This window comes from Corvus hawaiiensis, chromosome 19, assembly GCF_020740725.1.
Source record: "Corvus hawaiiensis isolate bCorHaw1 chromosome 19, bCorHaw1.pri.cur, whole genome shotgun sequence".
Taxonomy (NCBI): Eukaryota; Metazoa; Chordata; class Aves; order Passeriformes; family Corvidae; genus Corvus; species Corvus hawaiiensis.
Window position 1 is genome coordinate 1,595,725 of NC_063231.1, and position 24,134 is coordinate 1,619,858.

The 24,134-nt window shown below is 54.4% G+C and overlaps 1 protein-coding gene and 1 long non-coding RNA gene across 2 annotated transcripts; one reads left to right on the top strand and one right to left on the bottom strand.

The window, feature by feature from the left end:
* Positions 1-5,804: 5,804 nt before the first annotated feature.
* On the bottom strand, positions 5,805-10,876 carry SOX9 (SRY-box transcription factor 9). Its single transcript, XM_048323876.1, has 3 exons — positions 10,087-10,876; positions 8,990-9,243; positions 5,805-8,568 (listed from the first exon to the last, which is right to left on the bottom strand). Exons 1-3 carry the CDS (start codon positions 10,515-10,517, stop codon positions 7,808-7,810), a joined length of 1,446 nt encoding a protein of 481 aa, XP_048179833.1. The 5' UTR covers positions 10,518-10,876; the 3' UTR covers positions 5,805-7,807.
* Positions 10,877-11,342: 466 nt separating this feature from the next.
* On the top strand, positions 11,343-13,219 carry LOC125335885. Its single transcript, XR_007207578.1, has 2 exons — positions 11,343-12,796; positions 12,910-13,219. It is a non-coding gene; the product is annotated as an uncharacterized LOC125335885 (long non-coding RNA).
* Positions 13,220-24,134: the final 10,915 nt, after the last annotated feature.

Sequence of the window (24,134 nt, forward strand, 5' to 3'; positions counted from 1 at the left end):
GGGCCAGGGCTGTGATTAGCGCTCCTGAAATGCTCTTAATGAAAGTGAAGAGCAGCCAAGGGCCAGGTGCAGCTCTGGGGAGCTCAAACCTTTCCCTCTCCGCGGTGCTGGCTTTAGGGTCACTGGAATTACCCCTGCAAACGGGATGGGTTTTAACGCCCTGCTGATTCATTCGGCGCTGTTCCTTTCTGGGTGAGGACAATCCCCACCCAGCCACCAGCAGCAGCTGCCACCGGGGAAAACACAGCTGGAAACACCTTGGCTGCTTTTCCAGAGTTTTTTCCATGGGTTAACAACGTCCTGCTGAGAGTGGCAGGGATGGGCCAGGCTTGGGCTGCCAGGGAAGGATTCCTTGGGCATTTCTGGGGGGGCTCAACCTGGAAAAAAGGAGGCTCGGGGGATTTTCTGGCTCTGCACAAGTCCGTGGCAGGAGGGGGCAGCCGAGGGGATCGGGATGTGCTCCCAGGGAATGTGAGGACGAAAGGGAATGGTCTCAAGCTCCACCAGATGAGGTCCAGGTTGGACATCAGGAGGAATTTCTATGTGGAAAGGGTGGTCAGGCACTGAACTGCCCAGGGAGGTGGCTCCAAATCACTGGAGTTTGGAGGAAGATGAGGATGAAAATGTGAGCTTGGTTTGCTCCAAATCACTGGAGTTTGGAGGAAGGAGATGAGGATGAAAATGTGAGCTTGGTTTGCTCCAAATCATTGGAGTTTGGAGGAAGGAGATGAGGATGAAAATCTGAGCCTGGGTTGCTTCAAATCAATGAAGAGAAGGGAGAGGGAGATGAAAATCGGAGCCTGTTTTGCTCCAAATTCTTGGAGTTTGGGGTGGAAGAGGAGGGCGAAAATCTGATCCTGTTTCCCTCCAAATCGTGGAAGTTTTGGGGTGGGAGAGCAGGATGAAAATCTGAACCTGTTTTGCTCCAAATCCTTGGAATTCAGGGGTGGGAGAGGAGGACATAAACATGCAGCGCGCACAATCAATCATCTGCGAACTCCAACCGCTGCGTTCTCCCCTGGGAAAAGGGGGGACAGGGCAGCGTGAGGGTCCCGGTGACAGCCCGAGCCCCAGCGCACCCCGGCCCCACAGTGCGGAGCGCTGGCTCATTGTTTGATCTGGCTGTGAGACAGATTAGCAGCCCCAGGTGGAAAGTCATAATCTGCATTTAAATGGGCCGCTTATAAAAGGTGGGGAGCGCAGGAGCCCGCAGCATTATGCTGCGTCTTTAGCACGCCCTAATCTCTCTTTATTTTCTCCGCAGCCTGACCTGGGGGCACAGTTTCTAATTACCAGGTCACCCTGCTAATATTGTCATTTCCAGCCAGTGCCTGGGAAACCATGGCAACGCCACATTTGCTTCCAAGTTTCTCCAGGAATAAAATTTGCCTTTTAATCACGGAAAATGACTGGGCGGCTCCCCGCTCCCCCCCTGCCCTCCTCGCTGATGTCATTCGTTTTTGGGGCTTTTCAAAGGTGTTTCAAGGGGGACTTTGGGAAGCTCCAAAGGGATAAACCTGTGAGGTTGGAGGCTCCACGAGGGCTGGTTTGGATCCCAAAGCTTCCCTGAATAGAATCATGCAATGGTTTGGGTGGGAAGGGACCTTAAATCCCATCCATTCCCACCCCTGCCATGTGCAGGGACACCTTCCCCAATCCCAGTTACTTCCAGGGATGGGGCAGCCCCAGTTTCTCTGGGAATTCTTTTCCAGAGCCTCCCTACTCTGGCAGTAAAAGTCCATAATGTCATTTTAGGATGGCTCTTATCTTTAAAAGTTGTGAGTGAGCTGCTACAAGAGGGAGCAGAGGGTGTTGGGCATCCCAGAGATGGTCACCCTGGCTCTGCTCGGAGGTGACCTCTGGGATGGTGGCTCCAACTGATGGACTTCACCTCTCAGCTTGGAAAAAAACCCAGGTAGAATTAGGAAGCAACAGGGCTGGTGAGGTGGGTGTGATCTGTGCTCTGTGCTTGTCATTCCTTGGGCATCTCTGGTAGTTTGGGGCTTCAAAATCCACGGTTTCCTCTCCCTCAGCTGTTAAATCCAAGGTGGGTTTTGTGTCTTTGATAAAAACTTGCTTGGGATGAGCCTGAAAAGCTCCTGAACTCATGGAGCTGATTCCCAGCTTCCAAGGGCTGGGCTGGCAGTCCCCTGGTGAAATCTGCACCGACGTTGGGAGAAATTCAGGTCAGCTCGGAGCTGAATCTGCCCCTGGGGCCTTCCCCTGGCTCTGCTCAGTGCCTTCCCTGCCTTTCCCGAGCAGTTTCTCACTCTCAGAAAGTGAAACTCTCACTCCAAGCGAGTCAGACGTGAACTGGAATCCCATTTGAAGGTGATTTTCCAGCTGACAGGAGTAGGTTAATTGTAAACTGTCTACTGAAGCTTTAAAACTCCTGTCCAGCCTTATTATTAGCAGCTGAAAATTTATGGAGCGAGACTCTGCGTGGTGATAGCTGGGCTCTGCCCAGACGAGGTGTGTAATTAATCCCCACGCTGGCAGCAGGAAAATCAGATGGAAAGCTGCTTTTTTTCCCCTCTGACACATCTGGGAGGGGACAGAAACTCTGCCCTACCTGTGCGGGGCTGGGGGACTTCGTCTGAGGAACTGAGGGTTAAATCCTTTCCATATGGGAGAAACTCTGGTGTGGGGATGGCTCGAGTTTGGGAAATTGGGTGATGGATCTGGACTCTGCAGGGGGCAGATCCCCAGGGGGTTTTCCCCTGAAATTGGGGTATTGGGAATTTTGGGATCTCTGGGATGGCTTGGGGCTTGGTGTGGGAACAGCCGGTGGGGATGACCCATCCCTGCTCCAGAGGGGTTCATTCTGCACTGGAGGAGGCTTTGCCTTGTGGGCAGAGCAGGAGGGATCTGGAGGAGCCTTTTCTTCCCCTCCCTCCCGTTGTTGGTGTCGTGATCGGGGTGTGCTGGGTGGCAGCTGGGGGTGGCAGGGGGGACAGCAAATGTCCCTGTGCCCTGCAGCCCTGCCCAGAGCATCCCTAGCAGCCACTTCCTGAGCATGAGCTCTCCCAATCCCATCTGCATCCTCATTCCCAGCCGGACAAAGGCAGGACGTTGTGCTAGAGCTGCTTCAGGGTTTATTTTGTACCCTCTCTCATTCCTTGGACCCCTTTGCTCCCTGTGTCTCTAAGTTCTCCTCTCTCCTCACCTTTCCCATCTTTGCAGCATCAAATCCAAGCATTTTAACCAAATTTTGCAGAAGAAAGGCCGTTTGTGTTCGTCCCCCTTTCCTCTCCCGGGTGGCTGCAATTCCCTGCCGGGGGCTCAGCGTGGTCCCGAGGGAAACAAACCCCAACTGCGGGGAAACACCGCTGCTTTCGCTTTTCCTTAGAAAACCCCACCTGCCTGCTGGAACGGCCCTGGGGAGGGCAGAGAGAGAGCCCAGCTCCTCCTCGGCTCCGCGGTGCCGCATTCCCGGTCCTTCCCTAGCGCTGCAGCCGGAGCCCATCGCGGGATCCCGGCACAGCTGCTGCGGTCTCCTCCTCTCCGGGAGACAGCCCCGGCTCCAGCGCGGTGTCAGCACCAACAGCTGGCCGAGGAAATGCAAATCGCAGCTCCCGAAGGGAGCAGCTGACACCGAGCCCGGAAAACCGGGCTGTCCCAGGGAGCGGGGCAGCTCCGCGGGGCTGCGCGGAAACTTTCTCCCTTTTTAACTTGTTTTTATCGGTGCTCGTGTTCCGCAGAACTGATAAAAAAACCCCAGCTCCTCCCGGCACTGCGCAAGGGCGAGGAGCCAGGGCTCAGCCTCGCTCTGCCCACCCCCATCCCGGCTTTCTGCAGGAACGGGGGGCTCTGCCGGTGCCCCCCTCCCCACAGCCTGGCAGCACTTCTGTCCCCGCACCCGCCCTGATCTGCTGCGCTCAAACCTGCCCTGCAGCATTGTCAGAGTTCCCTCCGCTCACCCTTTCCCTCCCCGCCCCTCCTGCTCTGCTTTCTAGCACAGGCTGCCCGAAGCTGCGCGCTTTTCCAGCGTTTTCCCCTCCCGGCCGGGGCTGGGCAGGAGGCCGGAGCTGCCCCGTGTCCAGCTTGGCTTTGCCGAGCGGAGCCCAAGAGCTTCCGAGCCCACACCCAGAGCAAACAGAGCCGGAACGGCAGGGCCAGGCTGGGGCACGAGCTTTGCTTTTGGGGTTCCTGCGAGGAGCAGATCCCCGGGATGCTTCCGCTGGGAAGGTGGAGCCGGCTCTGGAAAGGGGGACAGAAGGAGCTGAGCACGGCTGGGACGGGACAGAAATGTCCCTGATCGCGGCTGCGTCAGCTCTGCCCGAGTGGGATCCTGCAGGAGCCCCGGCCGGGTCTGCCCCGCTCCCGCTGCACCCAGCGCTGCTGGGGTGGGATGGGAAAGGTCCCTCCTGGCCCAGACCCCTGCAGGGTCAGGCAGTGTCCTAATTTTGGGCCGTTTTCCAGCCCATCCCACCCACACGAGCGCTGCGAAGACATTTTCTGCTTCATGGAATTGTTTGTGGCCGCTCTCGGCAGCGCCGTGGCCCCACCGAGCTCTCCCTGGAGCTCCTTCCTCCCCATAAAACCGGGAGCCGCGTTTGTTCTTTTATCCCAAAAAGCAGCCGGGCCAAAACTTGCAGCGGGCAAAGTCCGAGTGGGGCAGGGGAGAGCGCTGAGGAGAAATGTCTGGGATCAAAGTGTTCCCACGTGGCCCAGCAGAGTGACACTGACCCCAATTAGTGCTCGAAGTTAATGAATCCCTGCAGGTACTTGGCTGAAGTGTAAAATACTTTGCAGAGGTGTGGAGGGTTTGCGGCGTGGCCGGGAGCTCTGGGTGCTCTGGGGCTGCAGGGCGCTGTCCCCGGCTCCGGATGGGATCAGAGGGGGCTTTCCAGCCAGGAAAAGATTCCAGGGGGGATAAAATCTCCCCCTGGCGCCTGGAACTGGGCCCTGAATCAGGCAGGTCGGAGCAGACACCGCAGGGAAAGCAGAGCCAGCGGGACTTGGGGACAGCCGGAGCTCAGGTGGCCCCTTTGGGGTCGCACTCTGGATTTGTCCATCTCCCATCCCATTTATTCCCTGGCTCTGCTTGCTCCGGCTGCCCCACAGCAGCCCCGTGCCAGCTGCGGCTCCAGGGGGAATTGGGGACAAGCTGTGGGACACTTTCACAGAAGTTTTTCCAGGTGGAATCTGCGGCCCCGTGGAGGGACCTGCACAGGTTTGTGTCCCCAGCGAGCTCCGCAGTGACAGCAGCGGTGGGGGAGGAGACAAAGCCCGGCCTGAGCCGCTCCAGAGGGGCAGAGAGGGCAGGGCTGGAGCAGGGATTAGTGTGGGATGGGGTTGATTGGAAAAATCAATGCTGGGCTGAGGCAGGGGGTCGTTCCTTCCTGGGGAGCCGTGCTGTGCCCCTGAGGGGGACAGGGGACATTGGGCCCCGAGGGTGACACAGGTCCTGCTTGGCTGTTGAGAGATTTGGGGGGGGATTTCAGCCCCAAGCCTTGGGGTGGCTCCTTTCTCCTCACCTCATGCTCAGCATCCCCCAACTGGGGCAGACACCGCAGGGAGAGCAGAGCCAGCAGGATTTGGGGACAGCCGGAGCTCAGGTGTCCCCTTTGGGGTCGCACCCTGACCTGTCCAGGCTGGATTTGTCTATCTCCAATCCCATTTATTCCCTGGCTCTGCTTTTTCTGGGACACCCCAACCCTGACCCACAAACCCAAACCCATCCTGGGGCTTCAGCATTGCGTGTTCCCTGGAGGCTGATAACAAACCCTGATAATAAACCCTGATAACAAGCCCTGATCATAAATAAACCCTGCTAATAAATCCCACACCTGGGGCAGGTGGAACTTTTAATACAATGTATATTTATTGCAAACAATAATATACAAAAAAACAAAACAAAACAAAAAAAGGTAAGTTTCACGAAGAGAAGGATCTTGCAACCAAAACCAAACCAAACTTACCTAAAGACAAAATATGATTTAAAGGACAGGTCTTTTAAGTTACAGAAATACTTTAAAAAGATCTGCTTTTATACAGAAAATAGAAAGATGCCATATTATAAGAGTGCTTTAAGATTTTTTTTTAACTCCTACTGAATCCCTAAAAAAAAAAAAAAAAGTTAACAAATATATCATTTTTTTTAAATAAAAAAAGTCTGCTGTCTTTTTTAAAAAGCAATCCTTAACTGTTCAGCCACAGCTTCACCAAAATCAGTGTCCCCCCCACCTCTCCCAGGCAGTTTTTGGGGGGGTTGAAGGCTAAAACGGTGCCACCCCTGCAGCAGGGCTGGGGTGTGGGGCTCGTCCTTGCACGAGCTCGTGTGTCCCAGAGAGCTGAGGCAGGAAACAAGGCAAATGATTCAGTGATCCGCTACATTTGCAATCTTTAGTTTGTACAAATCTCATTTTTCTTTTTTCCTTTTTTTTCTCTTCCAGTTTCTCCTCGAAGGCCAAAGAAAAACAAAAAAAACAACAACAACAAAACAAAACAAAACAAAAAAAAAAAAAAAAAAAACCAAAAAAAACCCCCAAAAAAACAAAAAAAAAAAACCAAAAAAAAGGAAGAGCACAAAGTTCGTACAAACCCAGGACACAGATTCCAAAAAAAAAAAAAAAAAAAAGAATAATAATAATAATAATAATAACAACCAAAAGGAATTGAAGAGATAAATAAAGGACTGGTTACAGTTTCAGACCATAATTTAACAGGCACGGTCACCTTCCAAATCATGCTCCCACTAATGCAACGCTTCTGAAAGGACTTAGAAGGGAGATTCAAACAACAAAACCCAAGGAAAACTGTGATTAAAAGCTGCTCTTCTCCCCCAAATAAATAATTTAAAGGATTTGTGATGTCCCCCAAGGCAGAGAGGAGCCCCTGGCTGGGTTTGGCACCCTGGGGCGGGCGGGGGGTGCCCGGAGGGGTCGGGCTCAGCCCCCCAGCCCAGGGCCAATGATTATCACGGGGCTGCTTTAAGGCTTCTCAGCAGCACTTTGGGGCTGCTTTATGGAGCTGTTCTTTTTTTTTTTTTTTTTCCCTCTTTTTGTTTTTCTTTTAAGGCTCAAGGTTATTAAAAAATAAAGTGAAGTTCTCCTCCTGGCTGGTTTTGCTACGAGTTAGAAAAATAAAGCCTCTCCCATGCTGGTCCCTGCCCTGGTGCCAGATCTGGGTTCCCAGGGCAGGGCACGCTGGTTTAGTTTCATTTTTAGAGCAAAAAAAGACACTTCTCTATACAAAAATACCTCTGCAAGAAAACCTAGGGCTGCTCCACTAAGTGTCATTTTTTTTTTTAGCTGTTGGAAAAATAAGAGCATTTGAAAAAAAAAATCTCTAAAAATTAGGTATAAATCCCCTCAAATTGGTAACGAATCATACACAGTACATACTAAAAATATTTAAAATAGAGAATATTCCTCACAGAGGACTCCGAGTTTTCTCTTTTACCCCCCATTTTTTTTTTCTTCTTTTTTCGTTTGGTTTTTTTTTGTCTTTCTTTTAATTACTGCTAAAAAAAAAAAAAAAAATCATTACAAAAGTCCAGAGAAGGAGCCAGCTGGGCAGGTTGGGTGGAAATCTCCTCTCCACGCTGAAAGAAGCAGAGTTCAAGTCCAGTCCTTGGCAAGTCTGTCCCCAGTTTTGGGGCTGGGAGCGGGTCCTGGAGGATGCTGTAGTGCAGAAGGCTCGAGGCGCTCTCTCCTCCCCGCCAGCTTCCACGTGAGCGGCTTTTTAAATTATCATTTCAATTTCAAACACTGAACCAGTCTGAGGCAACTCATTCTTGCTGCTTTTCTGCTTTTTACTTTTTGATTCTTTTTCTCGTCTTTTTCTCTTCTGGCCGCCGGCTTTAGGGCCGGGTGAGCTGCGTGTAGACGGGCTGCTCCCAGTGCTGCGGGCTGTGGGTCTGGGGGATGGAGGGCACCCCCGACGTGTCTGCGATCGGGGTGTACATGGGGCGCTGCGAGGGGTTCATGTAGCTGAAGGTGGAGTAGAGGCCGCTGCCCTGGCCGGCGGCGTGGCTGTAGTAGGAGCCCGAGCCCTGGTGCTCGCCGTACTCGTACTGGGCGCGGCTGATGCTGGGGTAGGACGAGCTGTAGTGCTGCAGGTTGAAGGAGCTGTAGCTCAGCTGCTGCGGGGAGTGCTGCTGCTGCTCGCTGTAGTGGCTGGGGCTCAGCTGCTCCGTCTTGATGTGCGTCCTCTGCTGCTGCGGCTGCTGCGGCTGCTGCGGGCCCTGCTCCGCGCTCAGCGCCGGCAGCTGCGGCTGGGGCTGCGCCGGCGGCGGCTGCTTGGACATCCACACGTGGCCGGCGCCCGCCGGCGTCCCCGCGGCGCCGCTGATGCCGTAGCTGCCCGTGTAGGTGACCTGGCCGGGCTGGCCGGGGTGCCCGTTGGGTGGCAGGTACTGGTCGAACTCGTTGACGTCGAAGGTCTCGATGTTGGAGATGACGTCGCTGCTCAGCTCGCCGATGTCCACGTCGCGGAAGTCGATGTGGGGCGGCTGCCGGCCGCTCTCGCCCAGCGCACGGCCCTCCCGCTTCAGGTCCTGCTTGCCTGGCTGCGGGTCCGTCTTGGGGGTGGTGGGGGGTGTGGGGGGGCCCTGGGACTGCCCTGGGGGAGGAAAGAGAGGGGTGAAGGTGTGAGGGGGTGTCACTGGGACAACGCCATCAGCGGGTCACACCTCCGGGCTTTTCTCAGGTGTGAGGGACGGAGACCCGAGCCCCATCAACACCACCCTACAGCGCCCTTGGACACGAGTCGTTTGGGGAGGTTTTTTGGTTTTTAAGAAGAATGGGTTCGTGTTTCTCACAGGCAAACAGGGGCAAGTGGCTGCAGTGGCACACTGGGGTGAGGATTTGTGTGCCCGGGCTACGGGCACAGCTCATGGGCAGCTCTCCCCTTCTCACTCCACTCCTGGGTCTTTCCTTCCCCCCCTCCCCTCCACCCAAGCCCAACTTCAGCTCGGTTTGGGCTGCAGCTTTGGGCAGCTGTGCCGTGTCCCCGTGCCCCCCGTGGGTGTGTGGGTACCTACCCGAGTGCTCCCCGGGCGAGTGCACCTCGCTGATGCTGGAGGAGGACTGGGGCGAGTCTGCCTGCAGCGCCTTGAAGATGGCGTTGGGGGAGATGTGGGTCTGCTCCGAGCCCTCCTCCTGCTCCGCCTGCCCGTTCTTCACCGACTTCCTCCGCCGGGGCTGGTACTTGTAGTCGGGGTGGTCCTTCTTGTGCTGCACCCGCAGCCGCTCGGCCTCCTCCACGAAGGGACGCTTCTCGCTCTCGTTCAGCAGCCTGGGGGGACACGGGGCACGAGGGGTCACTCGTAGCTCACGGGGGGCACCGAGCAGTGACATCAGTGCCAGTCTCTCCCCTGGGTCCTCCCCAAGGGCGATGCAAAGCCCCCCACAGCGCTGAAGCCCCTGTCCGGGACACTCGCTGGTTGTCACCCCATTGTCCCGCAGATTCCCTCGGTGGCCAGACCAGAGTTGCAGGAGTGGCAGCGGGGTCCAGCCCTCGCTCTCCCCACCCTGTGGGCACACCTCGCTGTCCCCGGGCGCTTTGGGGACATCCCTGCCTGCCAGGGCCAGCTTTCCTCGCCCGTTTCTCCTCCTGCCACCGATTTAGGATCCCCCCTCCCCCCGGTGCAGTCACGGAGGACGCGGCGGCCAGGTGACTCACTCGCCTTCTGTTTTCCTCCCCTACCCGCCTTATTCTGGCACTCAGAGGCCACCCGGCCCTGCGCCACCACCGCCGCCACCCACCCTCCCTCTCTCCCTCCCCGCATCGCCCCGCGCTCCCTCCGGCCCGGCCCGAGCTGATGCAATCCCCAAAATCCATCATTTCCTCCGCACCGGGAGCGCAAACAAACAACGGCCGGGACAGCCCCCGCACGGTCCCTCCGCCCCGGGCATCGCTCAGGGAAGAGAAACTTCCAGCACCAGAAGGCGGCCACAGGGAACGACTTTCCCTGCTTTCCCCCTCCTATCCTGGCTTCTCCTCCGCCAGACGAGTTTTGCACTCGCAGAAGTTTTCAGCGAGTTTTCCGGGCTCGCACCATCCTCTCCCTCCGCGCAGCGCTGCTGCTGCGCGCTCCGCATGCCCCGCTCCCCCCGGGCGTCCCGGCCCCGCGCTCACCTCCAGAGCTTGCCCAGGGTCTTGCTGAGCTCGGCGTTGTGCAGATGCGGGTACTGGTCCGCCAGCTTCCTGCGGGCCGCCTGCGCCCACACCATGAAGGCGTTCATGGGTCTCTTGACGTGCGGCTTGTTCTTGCTGGAGCCGTTCACCCGCACCGGCATCGGCACCAGGGTCCAGTCGTAGCCCTTCAGCACCTGGCTCACCGCCTCCCGGATGCACACGGGGAACTTGTCCTCGTCGTTCTCCTTCTTCAGGTCCGGGTCCCCCTTGGGGAAGGTGTTCTCTTGGGGTCTGGTGTTCTCCGTGTCCGAGCCGGATCCAGAGGGGCAGGGGGACCCGGCGGAGTCATCCGACATGGTGGGGCTGGGGGCGTCGGAGATACATTTGTCCTGTTCTTCTGTCATTTTCATGAAAGGGTCGAGGAGATTCATGCGAGAAAGTGGCCGAGGGGGAACAAGGGGGCGAAAAAAAATTTAAAAGAAAAAATTAAAAAATCAGGCTCTAAGGGACGGGGATGGCTTAAAAAAGTAAAACGCGGAGAAACGAAGTCTCCACCGGCTGCGGAGAGGAGGGGAAGAACCGCGAGAAGTTTGCGAAAACTTTTTATTAGCTCTCCCTGCCCTCGTCAGCACAAAAACGCTAAGAAAAAAAAAAATTAAAAGCAAGAAAACCAAAAAAACTCCGAGATGAGGAAAGGGAGAAACTTTGGCGAGGCCGGGAGAAGGAGCAGGAGAAGGAGGCGAGCGGGCGAGCGGCCGGGGCAGTGTCGGGCGCGGCGGCCCCGCCGGTCTCCAGCGCGGCTCTGCGGCCGCTGCGCGCCGCGCGCACAAATACCCAGCGCGGGGCCGCGCGCCCGCCCGCGCCCCGCCAATCACAGCGCGGCCCGCGGGGGCCGCTGAGCCGCCATTGGCTGAGCCGCGCAGGGGGCGGGGCCGCGCAGCGCCGCGCAGGGGGCACGGCCCGGCCGGGGCGGGACGGGCGGCGGCGGCGGCGGCGGCGGCAGCAGCGGCGACGGCGGCGCCCGCGTCCCGCTGCGCCCCAGGCAGCCCGCGGATCCCCCGCGGACGATTGGTTCTCCGCGGATGGTCCCCGCGGATGATTCCCCGTGGGTGATCCCGGCGGGGCCGCTGCGGCCGCGCTGGCGGCGGGCGGGACGCGCGGAGCGGAGCGCGCCGGGGGCCGCGGGCGCTGCGCGGCTCCGTCCCGAGGGGGCGCCAGAGGCTCAGGAACGGCGCGCGGGGGGCGGGCGGGGCCGGGCCGGGCCGGGCGCGCCCCCGAACCCCCCCGGGACCGCGGGGACAGAGCGGGGGCGGCCGCGGGGGGCTTCGGTGGCCGGCCCCAGATACCCCCGAATCGCTGCTTGGCTTTGGTTTTTTCCTCCTTTTTAAACTTTCTTTTGGTGTGTTTTTGGAGGGGGACCCGGCGCGTCCCTCCGCCCACCCCGCGCTGCGACATCCGCGCCTCGCCGTTTATTTCTCTTTATGTCGCTGCTCCCCAGCCCGGTGGCCCCGGCGCGTCTTCCCCTGCGCGGCCGGACAGGGCTGCGCTGCCGCGGGATGCGGGACCCTCATCCCGGTGCCGCATCCCGGTTCCTCATCCCGGTTCCTTATCCCGGTACCGCACCCGGGTCCCGCACCCCGGCCTGGAGCTGTGCCGGGGGAAGGAGCGGCCTCCTCCTCCCTCCCCCTCTTCACAAAAAGTTTTGTGAGTTGATCAAGTGTTGTCCTCGAAACGGAGCACCGGGAGCTTCCCGGGGGTATCCGTGGGTAATGCAGACACTTCTCGCTACAGAAATCTTTAGCGATGTGTAGGAATCACACGTTTTGATCCGCAAACGGCTTTCCCGTGCGGGTCAGAACGAGATCAGGGCTGTCGCTCCCATCCTGATCCAGGTGGGCAAGAAAGCAGATCCCGGTTTTTGAGGCTCCAGGATTTGGGGATTTGGTGGGAGCTGCTGAGCGCAAAGGCAGCTCCCGAAGAGCTGCTCCCCTTCCCACCTCCCTCCCTTCACCCCGCGCCCCTCGGCGCATTTCGGGGCAGAAACCTTGGAGCGCTGCTCCCTTCCCAAACCCCGGAGCCGAGAATTTTGCCTTTCAACTCGAGCGTTAAAGTTGGGGCTTCCTCGAAGCTGCCTTAATTTGCTGCTTTAATTCGCAGCCTTTGTGCGGCCGGACAATCCTCGGGACAGCGGCCGCCTCCGTGCCCTGTCGCGGTGGGGCTCCCCTGTCGCGATTGTCGTCGTTCCCGTAGCGAGGGAGGGTTAAAGGTATTGGAAAGGGCACGTGAAAAAAAAAATACATTAAAAAAAAAAAAAAAAAAAAAAAGGACGAGGACGAGGCAGCGGGGAAGGAGCTGTGAATAAACGCACTCGAAACCCTCTCCCTGGGAGCCCCTGGTTGTTTTTATCTTTCCTTGAGGTTCTGGTGATGATTTTGGTTTTTTGTTTTTTTTTTTTTTCCTGCTTGCAAACTTTTGGGAAGTAGTTGTGCTTTGGGTGAGTTTTAAGGTAAGTGGCTGTGCTCTATTGCAGAGCCTTTGTCTGCAGGAACTCTGTGAGCAGAGCGGGGCTTTGCTCCAGGAGAATTGGGGGGTTTTTATTCCTGAAACGCCGAGGACGCTTCTCCCAGAGTTGTGTTTCTTCCCTCCGCTGAATATTCAATATTCCAGGAGAGGGACACTGAATTTTGCGTGGTTACTTGCGGTGGACAAGGTAAACTTTGAGGAGATAATGTGAATGATTTTCCCTGGGTAATGTCAGCTCCAGGGCGGCGCGTGCTGGAATTGCGCTCCCCAAATCTCATCTAATAAATGTGTTTGTTGCAGAACATCAAAGCAAACGCGGGCAGGGGATGGTTCTGATCTCAGCTGGGGCCTGAATCTGCACGAATGTACCTGGAGAGGAGCAAAACGCCGTGACAGCAGCCTGTGCCCCGGCTCTGCTGCTGACTGGCAGGGACAAACACCGGGACAATTTGGAGGGTAATGGATTGGCCGAAAAGGGTCATAATTAGGACATTTTTCATCCTGCAAGTCCATCTGCTGCAAGGGGCTCTGCCTTCCCAGAGAGGCTGCTCGGAGCGCGGCGAGGGGCTTGACAAGTTTGAACAATAAACAAGAGCGAAAGGGGGAAGGAGCTTTGCAGTTATTGTGTGTGATTTGATAATTTCTGGCTTATTATTTTTAATTATTGCTCGATGGACTATTTAGACAAGGTGGACAAGCTGATTAATCACAGCCGGGTGGAAGCTGCCTTTAAAAGCTGCTGCTGCTGCTGCTGCTCTCCTGTCAGGATGGAAGTTTTCCTTTTCTTTTTTCGGGAATTCACATTGTTTTACCCCCAGTGCTGAGCTCAGAGAGCTGGGAAGATTTTTAGTGAGGATTACAGCCCCTGTTTGATGGGTTTTTCCTGCCTTGGTGCTAAACCAAATCCCTGTTTTTTTAGGAAATAAAACTCTCCAAGCGTTTGTGCACGGAGTGGAGGAGATGGGAATTTTGGGAGCGGAGGGAACGGCGGCCCGAGGGGGATTTTGGGGAGGTTTTTCTCCCCAAATTTAAAATATTGCTGTGCTTCCGATGAGTTGTGCTGAAAGGAGTTGTTTTGTGGAATTCTGGGGGCTCTGGGGGGAGGAGGGGTTGATCCTGCTCCCCTTTGAGCCTGGGGAGGTTCAGGCTCTGCTCCGACCCCCGGGATTTGGAATTGGGGTTGGGAAGGCTTCCCCAGGGATGCTGTGATGTCACCGGGTCCCCTCTGAGCTCACACAGGCCAGCGGTGCCTCTGCCCTGCCACCAACCCCCCCAGTGGGTGAGAAATCCAAGGAGAAGCTGCTGCCATCCCGGGAAAGGCTTTCCCTGCTCCTGGAGCGCAACGAGGGAAAAGCGGGAAGGTTTGGGGTGTGGTGGAATTCCCTAAAAACAGAGGCATTCCTGCAGCAGATCTCTTAATTTTGATATCAAAACTGCATCAATTATTGATCCATGGCCCAAAAGACGAAATTCCAGGTGCGATTGTGCCTTTGGATTACCTGGGAATGTTTGCTCTGCTGTTTTCCGAGGGTGGTTTTGGCAGGGTTGGTTCATCTCTTGTTAATTGCAGCTCCATTAATTGCGGCTTAATTATCACAAAAATCCCCCTCCTCAGCAGCGACATTTTATTAAATACAGGAGCGGGCTGCATCCCACAGAAATATTCCCAGACTTTGCCTTTTCCCTGTGCAGTGTGAGCAGGGAAGGCTCAGCCCCGTCCCTGCTTTTCCCTTTCGGCACAGAATGTTCCGTTTCTCCCTGATTTTCCTCCGTCCCCTTTTCCCAGCCCTGCTCGGGTCTCCAGGGATCCCGCCTTGTGCCATTCCAGGTGTGAAGTGCCCCGGATTTCCCTCCTATCCCAGATATTCCCGGTGCAGGGATGGAATTTGTGCTTTGGGTGTTGGGGGGAGCTGCCCGAGAGCTGTGGGACCGTCCTGGATCCCAGGACATGAGGTTGGTGCGGAGCCCCTTGATCCCATTTCCTATTCCTGCTGATCCAGAGGTGTTGGACACCTCTGGCACGGCCTCCCCAGCTGCGCTCAGGTGCCTCTTCGGCCCATATCTATTTATTTTCCCAAATCCCAGAGTTTCTCAGGGATTCTGACCCGGCCTTATCAGAAGGTCGCGGTGCAGTGGGATAAAAAAGGAGATAAGGAGCAGGAGCTGATGGGGAACGGCCTTGGGGCCTTTAATTGGAATTTAATTCCTTCCAGAATTGCCTTTAATTGTGTAAGTCCAGCTCAGAATTCCTTGGGATTGGATCCGTTTTGTAACTCCAGCTCAGAATTCCAGGAGATTTTATTCATTTGGAAGTTCTGTTTCTCTGGCCTGTCGTGATAAAACCCAGCCCTGCTGCACCTTGAGCTGGGGACAGCAGGGTGTGATTTGAGCTTGGCAAATCCTGGGAATGGCTGGAAAAACTGGAGAACAGGCACTGTCCCACTTCTTTTTTAGTATAAAAAGTAACAGCAGCCTGAAGGCTCCAGGGCAAGTGGAAATAGATTCATTTTTCATTTGTGCCTACAAACACCATCGTGGGGGACTCGCTCCGGGGAGTGAAGTGAAAGGAATTCGGGAATTTCGGGAGAATAATCCCAGCCCTGGGGGGAAATGATCCCGATTATTTCTGAGCTGGGTGGCAGCGTTGGTGTCTGTTAAATACTGGAACAGTGGGATTCATTTCCCACTTCCAAAATCATCCCGGGAAGGCAAAGCTGGGGGGAGAATCAGGGTTAGGGTGAGATTGGAGGCAGCAGGAAAGGAAAAGATGTTTGCTCCTGGAAAAAAAGGTTGGGAAGTGCTAAAAAGAGGAGAATCCGAGGAAAAGAGAGGAAAAGTTGGGATTTGCACCGTTGCTGACAGAAATCCCGGTGCTGATGGGCAGCTCCCCACTTTGGGGAAGGAAAATCTGGGGTGGGTTTCTTCCCATTCCCATCTGGGAGTCGGGAGCTCGGAGCTGGAGCATTCCCTGGCTCGGGCACTGCCTCCACTGTGGAAAACAGAAACAATTCCCTGTTTTCTGCTCGTTCTCCCACAGCTGGAAACCACCGGGCACAGCCTTGGACTTCACAAATGCTCTTGGGAATTTTTTTTTTTTTCCCCCTGGAAATTAAAGGGATTAATGTGGAGATTTAGGGAAGGGGGGAGGATCATTTATTTATTTATTTAGCATTTATTTATTTGTTTATTTATTTAATGTTTATTTTATTTCTTTAACATTTCTTTCTTTATTCATTGATCCATTGATCCATTTATTTCATTATTTATTTATTTATTCGCTCCAGGACTTTTGGCTCCAAGCTTGACAGACTTTGCCTGCATGGAAAATTTATCCCTCTCGTTTCGAGCGGGATGGAAATGCCCTCCCCAAAGTGTTCCCCTCCCTTCCCAAAGGGTTTTCTCCTAAGAGGAAAGAAAGGAGAATTTTAATGAATTTATTCTCTTTTTTCGCCCCCAAAGTGCAGCTTTAAATTTTGGGGTTACTTTTTTCCTGGCCAGTGCTGCTGGCTGTGGATTTTCCCGGTTTTCCAGGCACAGCTTCCCCTCAGAGCCAGGGCTGGAAGAGCTTCTCCATGCTGGGATAAATCAATCTGCTTCCAATCACTCGGGAAAACCAATCAAAGCCTCAAGGAAAACTCCAGGAATGAGGACAAAAGAGGGAATTTTCCTTCCTAACAATCAGAGCACTCCAGAAAAGGGGAAATTCCCTGCAGGGAATGCTGGAGACACAGGATCACCATCATCATGTACCCATTTGAATCCGTTTTTCCTCATAAATGAGTGATGTGGATAAAAGGAGTAATGTCCTGGTGGGAATGCTGGTGGTGAGGGATCACCATCATTTTCTGCTTGTTTTTATCCATTTTTTCTTATAAATTAGGGATCTGGAGAAAAGGAGTAATGCCCTGCAGGGAATGTTGGTGGCACAGGATCACCATCACAATTTACCTGGTTTTATCCATTTTTCCTTATAAATGAGTGATAGGGACAAAAGGAAAAACGTCCTGGTGGGAATGCTGGTGGCCCAGGATCACCATCACAATTCAGCAACTTTTATGATTTTTTTTAAATAAATGAGAGATACAGAGAAAAGGAAAAATGTCCTGCAGGGAATGCTGGTGGCACCATCATTTCCTACCTCTTTTTATCCATTTTTCCTTGTAAATCAGGCTACTGAGTGGTCACTGTGCCACCACCTCGTGCCACCGTGAAATCTCTCTCAGCGAGGTTAAAGGGAATTAAAATGCCTTCACAAGGCACAAAACCTGCTAACAATTTTTATAAAAATTATGATCCCAACCCAGCCCTAAACTCCTGCTGGCTTCTCATTGTGATCTCTTTATTTTTTATCCCTTTCTTTTGCCCAGCGAGCAGCGTGGGGGTGAATTCCGTGCCCGATTCCGAGTCCCATCCAGAGGGATAAACGGCCGTAATTTCGAAGCAGCCCTGCTCTGTTTTCCGAGCAATAGCTCAAATTACAGAGCCCAGCACCAGCTTTACAAGAAAATCCATCAGAATTGGGAAGGGGAATAAAACTGCCATTCTCTCTACCTGTTTGTGCAGCTCCTGCCTAATGCAGGCAGAGCCCGACTGTTTATTTGGAGAAGGAAAGTTGTGGAAATATCCTTGGAGGGTGTAATGTGGCCAGCACGTGTTGCTGGGAGCTACCTGAAGTCTGGGCCCTAATGGCTTGCAGATGTCCCTGGGTCACCGATTTCCTCGGAGCCAGCTCCTCAAATTCAACACGAAATTCAAATGAATTAAAAAAAAAGAAAAGAAAAAAAAAAAGAAATAAAATAAAATAAAATAAAGTAAAATAAAATAAAAAATAAAATGAAATAAAGTAAAATAAAATAAAAAATGAAATGAAATGAAATGAAATAAATGAAATGAAATGAAATAAAATAAATAAAATAAAATAAATAAAATGAAATAAAATAAAATAAATAAAATAAAACAAAATAAATGAAATAAAATAAAATGAAATAAAATAAAATAAAATAAAAGGGGGTGTTTGGGACGGTGGGTTTGGGGAGGGAGAGGAGGGGTTTTCGACTTCTGGAACGTGTAAAATTGTTTGTTTGGGTTGTTTCCAGCTGCCAGCCCCGCAGTGATTTGGAAATCGGAGCTGCCAGCTCCACGGAGGGGTGGGGGGGGAGGATGATTTATTTGAAAAATAGAGAAATCTGTGCCGGGATCCCTCGGAGTTTGCTCAGGGTGGGGAGTTTATTTACACGGGGATTATTGATGTAAAAAGCCCGCAGTTTTCTCTGCTGAGCAATAGACAGGGATTTGTTGGAGGTGGATCCAGATGGACCTAAAGCCAGGCTCACGTAGGCAGGCCTAGAGCCGGGCCTGGCTGCCCCGTGCCAATCTCTGTGAAGATTTCCTTTCCCCAGCCCATCCGTGGTAAACCAGGGCTGAGAGCCGAGCCGAGATTTTGGTGCTTGGTGTTTTATTCCTTCCCCGGAGCTGTGGGTTTTGGGAGTCCCCTCCTGTCCCCAAAGCCACCCCGCGGGTGCTGAGCCTGCCACGCTCTGGGCTTCGCTCTGCTCAAACGTTTTGGGGGATTTTTTGGGGATTTTTGGGGGATTTTTTTGGGATTTTTGGGGGATTTTTTGGGGACTTTTTTTGGATTTTCGCTCTGCTGCTGGATGTGGCCGTGTCTCTCCACGGCTTAGGTGTGACCCTGGCACAGGGGGTGCTGAGCCTTCCCCAGCTGTGCCGAGTGTGGCACATCCTTTTCCTGCTCCCCACGGGTGCTGAGGGTGCTCTGTCCCGGCACCAAGCGGCTCCCGAGTCCCTTTTCCATGGGAAAAGCCTTTTGGAGGTCATTTGGAGGTGCCCGTTTTGGCGGTGGCAGCTGGGTGGCATTGCTGGCACGGGGGGCTCGTGGCTGCATCCCTGACATCTTCATGGAGCTTCCCATTTTTTCCCTGTCCTGATAATTTAAGGAGTTTCCTGGGGCGGATGCCGCGCTCTGGGCTCGCTCTGCTTGAATTTGGGGATTCCGGGAGGATTTTTGCCTCTGCTGCTGGATGCAGCAGGGGGTGAGGGCCCTGAACCTCATTCAGGAGGTGCTGAAATGGAATTTCAGCGGATTTTATGGAGCTCCAGGTCTCCATCCCAACCTGGAGCCTCCAAGGGGCAGGACAAGCCCGGGAGCCGCCGGGGCAGCGAGAGGCGCTGGTTTAATTCCTCTCTAAATCGCTGCAAAATTCATCAACAGAACTGCTCTTTAATGAATTAATTGACTTCCTTTCAGTTTTACAACGAGACCTTGCAGAGGAGTATCGTTTATTCCAATTTCCTTCGCTGAAGTGGCCAAAAAACAGGAACAGCTCATGGTGAGACAAAAAACAACCCTCATGGTGTTAAAATTGAGGGAGAAGGAGATAAAACCCCCAGAAATGGGGAGGGCAGGGATCTTCTGTGTGTGTCCCTCTAGCTCTGACAGATTGGAAACACGCTCTGACCATTTAGCTTGGCAAAAATCTGACTTTTTTTTTTTTTTTTTGTGAAAAAAACTCATCCTGCTGCTAAGTGGGAAAAGTTTATTCTGAGCATTACACCCTCCAGCTCCCGTTTTTTTTTCTTCTTTCCCAAGAAACGTTTGCTGGCTCTTAATAACAACACAGAAAGCCTCTGACTGCCTGACTTCTGCATTTTCATTGAATTTTCGGGAGGAAAAACTCGATTATAAATACGGCTCTGGAGGGTGTGTTTGTGCCTTGGCGTGGAGTTTCGCTTCCAACTGCTCTTTATCATCATCCTGAGCTCCTACACAACATCCAAACCCATTTCAGACTGGGAAGAGCAGGAGGAAAACAGGTGCTGCCTCCCAGCAAAATTCCCGAAATCCCGGTGACAGCCCTCGGGCAAACCCCGGGGCACAAAAGACACCCGCGGCTCGGTTTGTGTTTTAACGTCGAATTCCAAAAGCTGCGCTTGAGAAATTTGGGTTGCGAGCTCTGCTGGGCTCACTCCTCCAAAAAAAAAAAGCCGGGCTTAAGGGGAAGATTTTGAAAGAAGCGTTGGGAGAACGTACCTGGGCGTGGAGCGCGGCTGGAGGCTTAGTCCCGGCTCTAAGCGCTGCCTTTGCAGCCGCTGGAGAGAGATTTACCGGGAATTCAGGGGGATCTGGGCAGGGAGGTGAGTTTGAAAGGGGTGCTTTTAAACACAGCCCAGGTGCTGGTGTGTGACCCCCCCCCGGCTGTGCTCAGGGAGTTAAAATTCACCCAAATATCGATGGCAGTTCCCTCTGCTGCCAGCTCTTATCGGAGAGGGCCCGAGCAGGGCTTTGGCAGGGCCTGAAAGGAGGTATTGTTACCTGACAGGGGGAAAAAGGGAAGAAAAAGGGAAAAAAAAAAAACAAAACGGCAGAGAAAAGGCGAAGTTGAGAAACAAAGGAGGATTTTGGGATCAGCTGCCGGCTCTGCCAGCCCTGGGATCGGGATCGTCCTCCTGCCCCCAGCGCCGGGGCCTGGCAGAGGGGAGTGTTTGCTCTTCAGAGAACAGTTTGGGTTGGCTTTGAAAATCTCTGAGGCTTCTCAGTGTCCTTTTTGTGTGCCTGAGCTCAGTCCAGACCGGGTTTGGGTATGGATTTGTGTGGGACGGATCTGTGTCCGCTCCTCCCTGCCCTGTGTCCTCCTGCTCCAATTCCAGCCCAACTCGATGCAGAGGATGTTGAAGGGACCCTTTTTTTTGGCAATTTGTGGAGGTTTGGTTAAACCCTGCTGAGAAGAAGAGCAGCCACGTGCACTCCCCCTTATCCCAGACCCCAGAGAACCCACAGGCCCCGAGGATTATCCACAGGAAAGCAGGATCCCGTTTCCCACTGCACATGCAGCTCCTCATGGGCTTTCATTTAATTATTTCCTTATCTGTCACCTTATCATTTGTCCTCAATCGGCTCAAAGACTGGCCAGAATGAGAGATTTTATCTTTTGGGATCAAATGGTCCGGGTTTGGTGTCCAGACCAAGTCTTTTCCAAGAGGTTCCAGCCCGAACAACGACCCCCAAAAAGGCAACAAATCTGAGCTCTCGCCAGTGACCCGAAACTGCGCAGCAACAGCCACATTTTTCCTGTGTGACTGGGGCAGGAGGGATGGATTTGGGGACAGGAGGAAGAAAAAAAGTAGAAATCCCCCGAAGAGAATCAAATCCAGTCCTACCGGTCTGGCAGCTTTCGTGAGAGAAAGAGCCACGAGGGCAACGGGGTGACCACGGAGTGTCCCGGTGTGGGAAGAGCCCTCTGTGCCTGGGAAGGCTCTCCAGGAAAATCTCAGCTATTTTGGGGCTGTTTTAGGGGAATCTGGTGGGTTGGGCTGAGGAGGCTCTGTCCCATAACTCCCAGCCTGGTGCTGGTCAGTCAGGGGAATCTGCGCCCCCCTCCCAGGCAGGCTGAGCAATCCTCGGGATTAACCTTGGGATGTGACCCTGGAGGATGCTGAGTGCCCTCAGCCGCCCCCGCAGCAGGGCTGGCACTGCTGGCTGGCCCTGGGAGCTCCCTTGGCAGCAGGAAGAGCCCCGGGAGGGCTTTTTAGGGGAGCACGAGGGGTCCTCGTTCAGCTCAGACAATGAGGCTCCCACCAGATCCATTTCCTGATCCAGCAGCTCCTTTCTCCCATCCAGCAGCTCCTTTCTCCCATCCAGCAGCTCCCTGCCAGCCCCTGAAGGGGATTAAATTCCAACATCTTGTGCCTGATCCGAGGCCTTGACTCGGGAAACGGGAAAGGTCAGTTTGAGTCACCCCGAGCTCGGTGCGGATCCAAACCAAACATCGCCCTGCGGGATGCAGGAGGCACCGGAGAGGATTCCCGTGGGAGCAGAGGGCAGCTCTGGGTCCCTCCTCACCCCGCTGGCACCCGGGGAGGAGGGGGAAGTGTGGAAAGCCTCACGGGCTGGCAAACCAGGAGCATTTTTGCAGAGGTTGGAATGAAAAAGGGGAGGGAGAGCGATGATTGCTGGAAAGGAGCAGAAGTGTCCTTGTTTGTCCTGCAGGATCCTGGTTTTTAATCCCCTTTGCACAAGGAGGGAGCACACCAGCGGGGCTTTGGGGAGGGGTTTTGCTGTCCCGCGGCTCTGCGGGACGGAGGAGGAAATCTCAGCCCGGGATCAGCTTTCCTGGGCGTTTTTTGGGTGTGCAAACAGAGCTTGGCCAAGGGATCGTGCCCTGCTGTGCCCTGGGGTGGCTTTTCTGGGAAGATGGGATAAGGAATGGGGATAAGGAGTGGCTGCTGGAGAGATGGGATGAGGGATAGGATGAGGGATAGGGAATGGCTGCTGGAGGGATGGGATGAAGGATGGGATGAGGGATAAGGAGTGGCTGCTGGAGAGATGGGATGAGGGATAGGATGAGGGATAGGGAATGGCTGCTGGAGGGATGGGATGAAGGATGGGATGAGGGATAAGGAATGGCTGCAGGAGGGATGGGATGAGGGATAAGGAGTGGCTGCTGGAGGGATGGGATGAGGGATAAGGAATGGCTGCAGGAGGGATGGGATGAGGGATAAGGAATGGCTGCAGGAGGGATGGGATGAGGGATAAGGAATGGCTGCAGGAGGGATGGGATGAGGGATAGGGAATGGCTGCTGGAGGGATGGGATGAGGGATAAGGAATGGCTGCAGGAGGGATGGGATGAGGGATAAGGAATGGCTGCAGGAGGGATGGGATGAGGGATAAGGAATGGCTGCAGGAGGGATGGGATGTGGGATAAGGAGTGGCTGCAGGAGGGATGGGATGAGGGATAAGGAATGGCTGCTGGAGGGATGGGATGAGGGATAAGGAGTGGCTGCTGGAGGGAGGTTTCAGCCGTTTCAAGTCTCATTTTTGAGCACTCCCTACCCCATCTACGTTGCCCTCAGGGCTTTGAGTGTCGATAAACCACTGCTAATTCCCTGAGGCCAAATCCCCAGAGGGTTCCTGGTGGTCTCCAGCTCCCCAAACACAACCCCCTGCGCTGGGCACGTTCCCAGCCTGGAGTTCAGAGCTCGGCCCCGGGAGCTTCTGGAGACCATGGGGATCCCGGCTGCTCCCTCCAGCCCTGCTCCCAGCCCTGCTGCGCCGGTCACGGTGAACCTCGGGGCTCCTGAGCCGATAACACTTTGTTATTAATGACAATAATGAGTCGGGGTAATTTGTGATTCTTGAACCGAGCCCAAGCCACCAAGTTCAGATCGAGAGCTGACTTCAGGCTCCGGAATGGAGGGGTCCGGGGAAACACGGAGCAGTTCAGCTCCTAAATCCCTTCTCCGGGCCCCGGGCCAGGGTTTAACCATGAGGAAAACCTCTCGATGTCAGGGTGTGCCACCCGTCCCTGCTTTTGTTTGCTTTAATTGCCGTCCTCAGGATGAGCTGCATTAATGAACGTGCTGGTAATTGCAGGTGATCGGCGCTGGCAGTGCTGGGGTTTGAATCCCTCTGGTGTGACCTCACTGCCCTTTAGGGTTGTTTTCCCACGTTTTTCCATGCTGGAGAGTCCCAGCCTTTGGAGATCGGCACAGGCTGCGGGAATGTGGCTGCAGGGCTGTCAGAGCTCCTGGCTGGGCTCTTTGGGGGAGCTGTGACATGAGGCTGTCCCAGGGCTGGCGAGCAGCTGCTGCACATCGGGCTCAGGAGTGCTGGAAAAAACCTTCTCCCATCCCATCCCATCCCATCCCATCCCATCCCATCCCATCCCATCCCATCCCATCCCATCCCTCTTCTTCCAAAGGGGGCTGGAGAAGGAGCAGCTCCCTCTGTGAGCAGGGCAGATGGGGAAGAGCTTTTCCCATTTCTGAGGTGTTCCCAGAAGCTTTGGATAAATCTCTTCCATCCAATCCATCCACGGGCTTCCCTTTCTCTCCCTGGCCATCTTCTGGCACAGAACTCCGTCCTTTAGGAGCTCCATCTTTTTCCAAACAGGCTTAAAATTGCCTAAAAGTTCAGCTGATCTTTTTTTTTCTGAAGCTGCCAGGACAAATCCAGGTGAGCGCGGTGTAACCTGAGGAAAAGAAGTCAACCTACGGCTGAAGTTGTGTTTTTGGTGTGTGGCACCTCTCAGGTTGGGCACCCAGCACAATTCTTGGCCCACCTTGGTTTTTTTTAGGGTCCTCAGCAGAAAGCAAAACTGTCCCGTGGGGGATGAGTTTGTACAGGGGGTTTGTGTCACTCAAACTCAACTTTTTTCCTAAAACCAGAAGCTCTGCCCGAGCAATTGGCATTTTCTTGCTGACTTTCCAAAGCTGCAGCAGCACAGCCTCTCCCTTGTTCCCCCAAACGTGGGTGGGAGCAGCTGGAGGTGGGCGAGTGCTTGCTGGTGGCTCTGGCCAAGCCTTGGCTGCGGCCCAGCTCAGCTTCCAGCGCTCAGGAGAAGCCAAACCAGCGGGAAAAGTTCTCCAGCAGCGTTTGCTGCCGCTCACAGCCCTTCCCAGTGCTGTGTTTGCCTTTTCCCATGCAGATGGGCACCAGCCATGGCTCCGAGCTGTGCTTTGCAGCCCGAGCCAAGCCAGGCCTTGCCCTGGCTCAGCCTCCGAGGAGCTC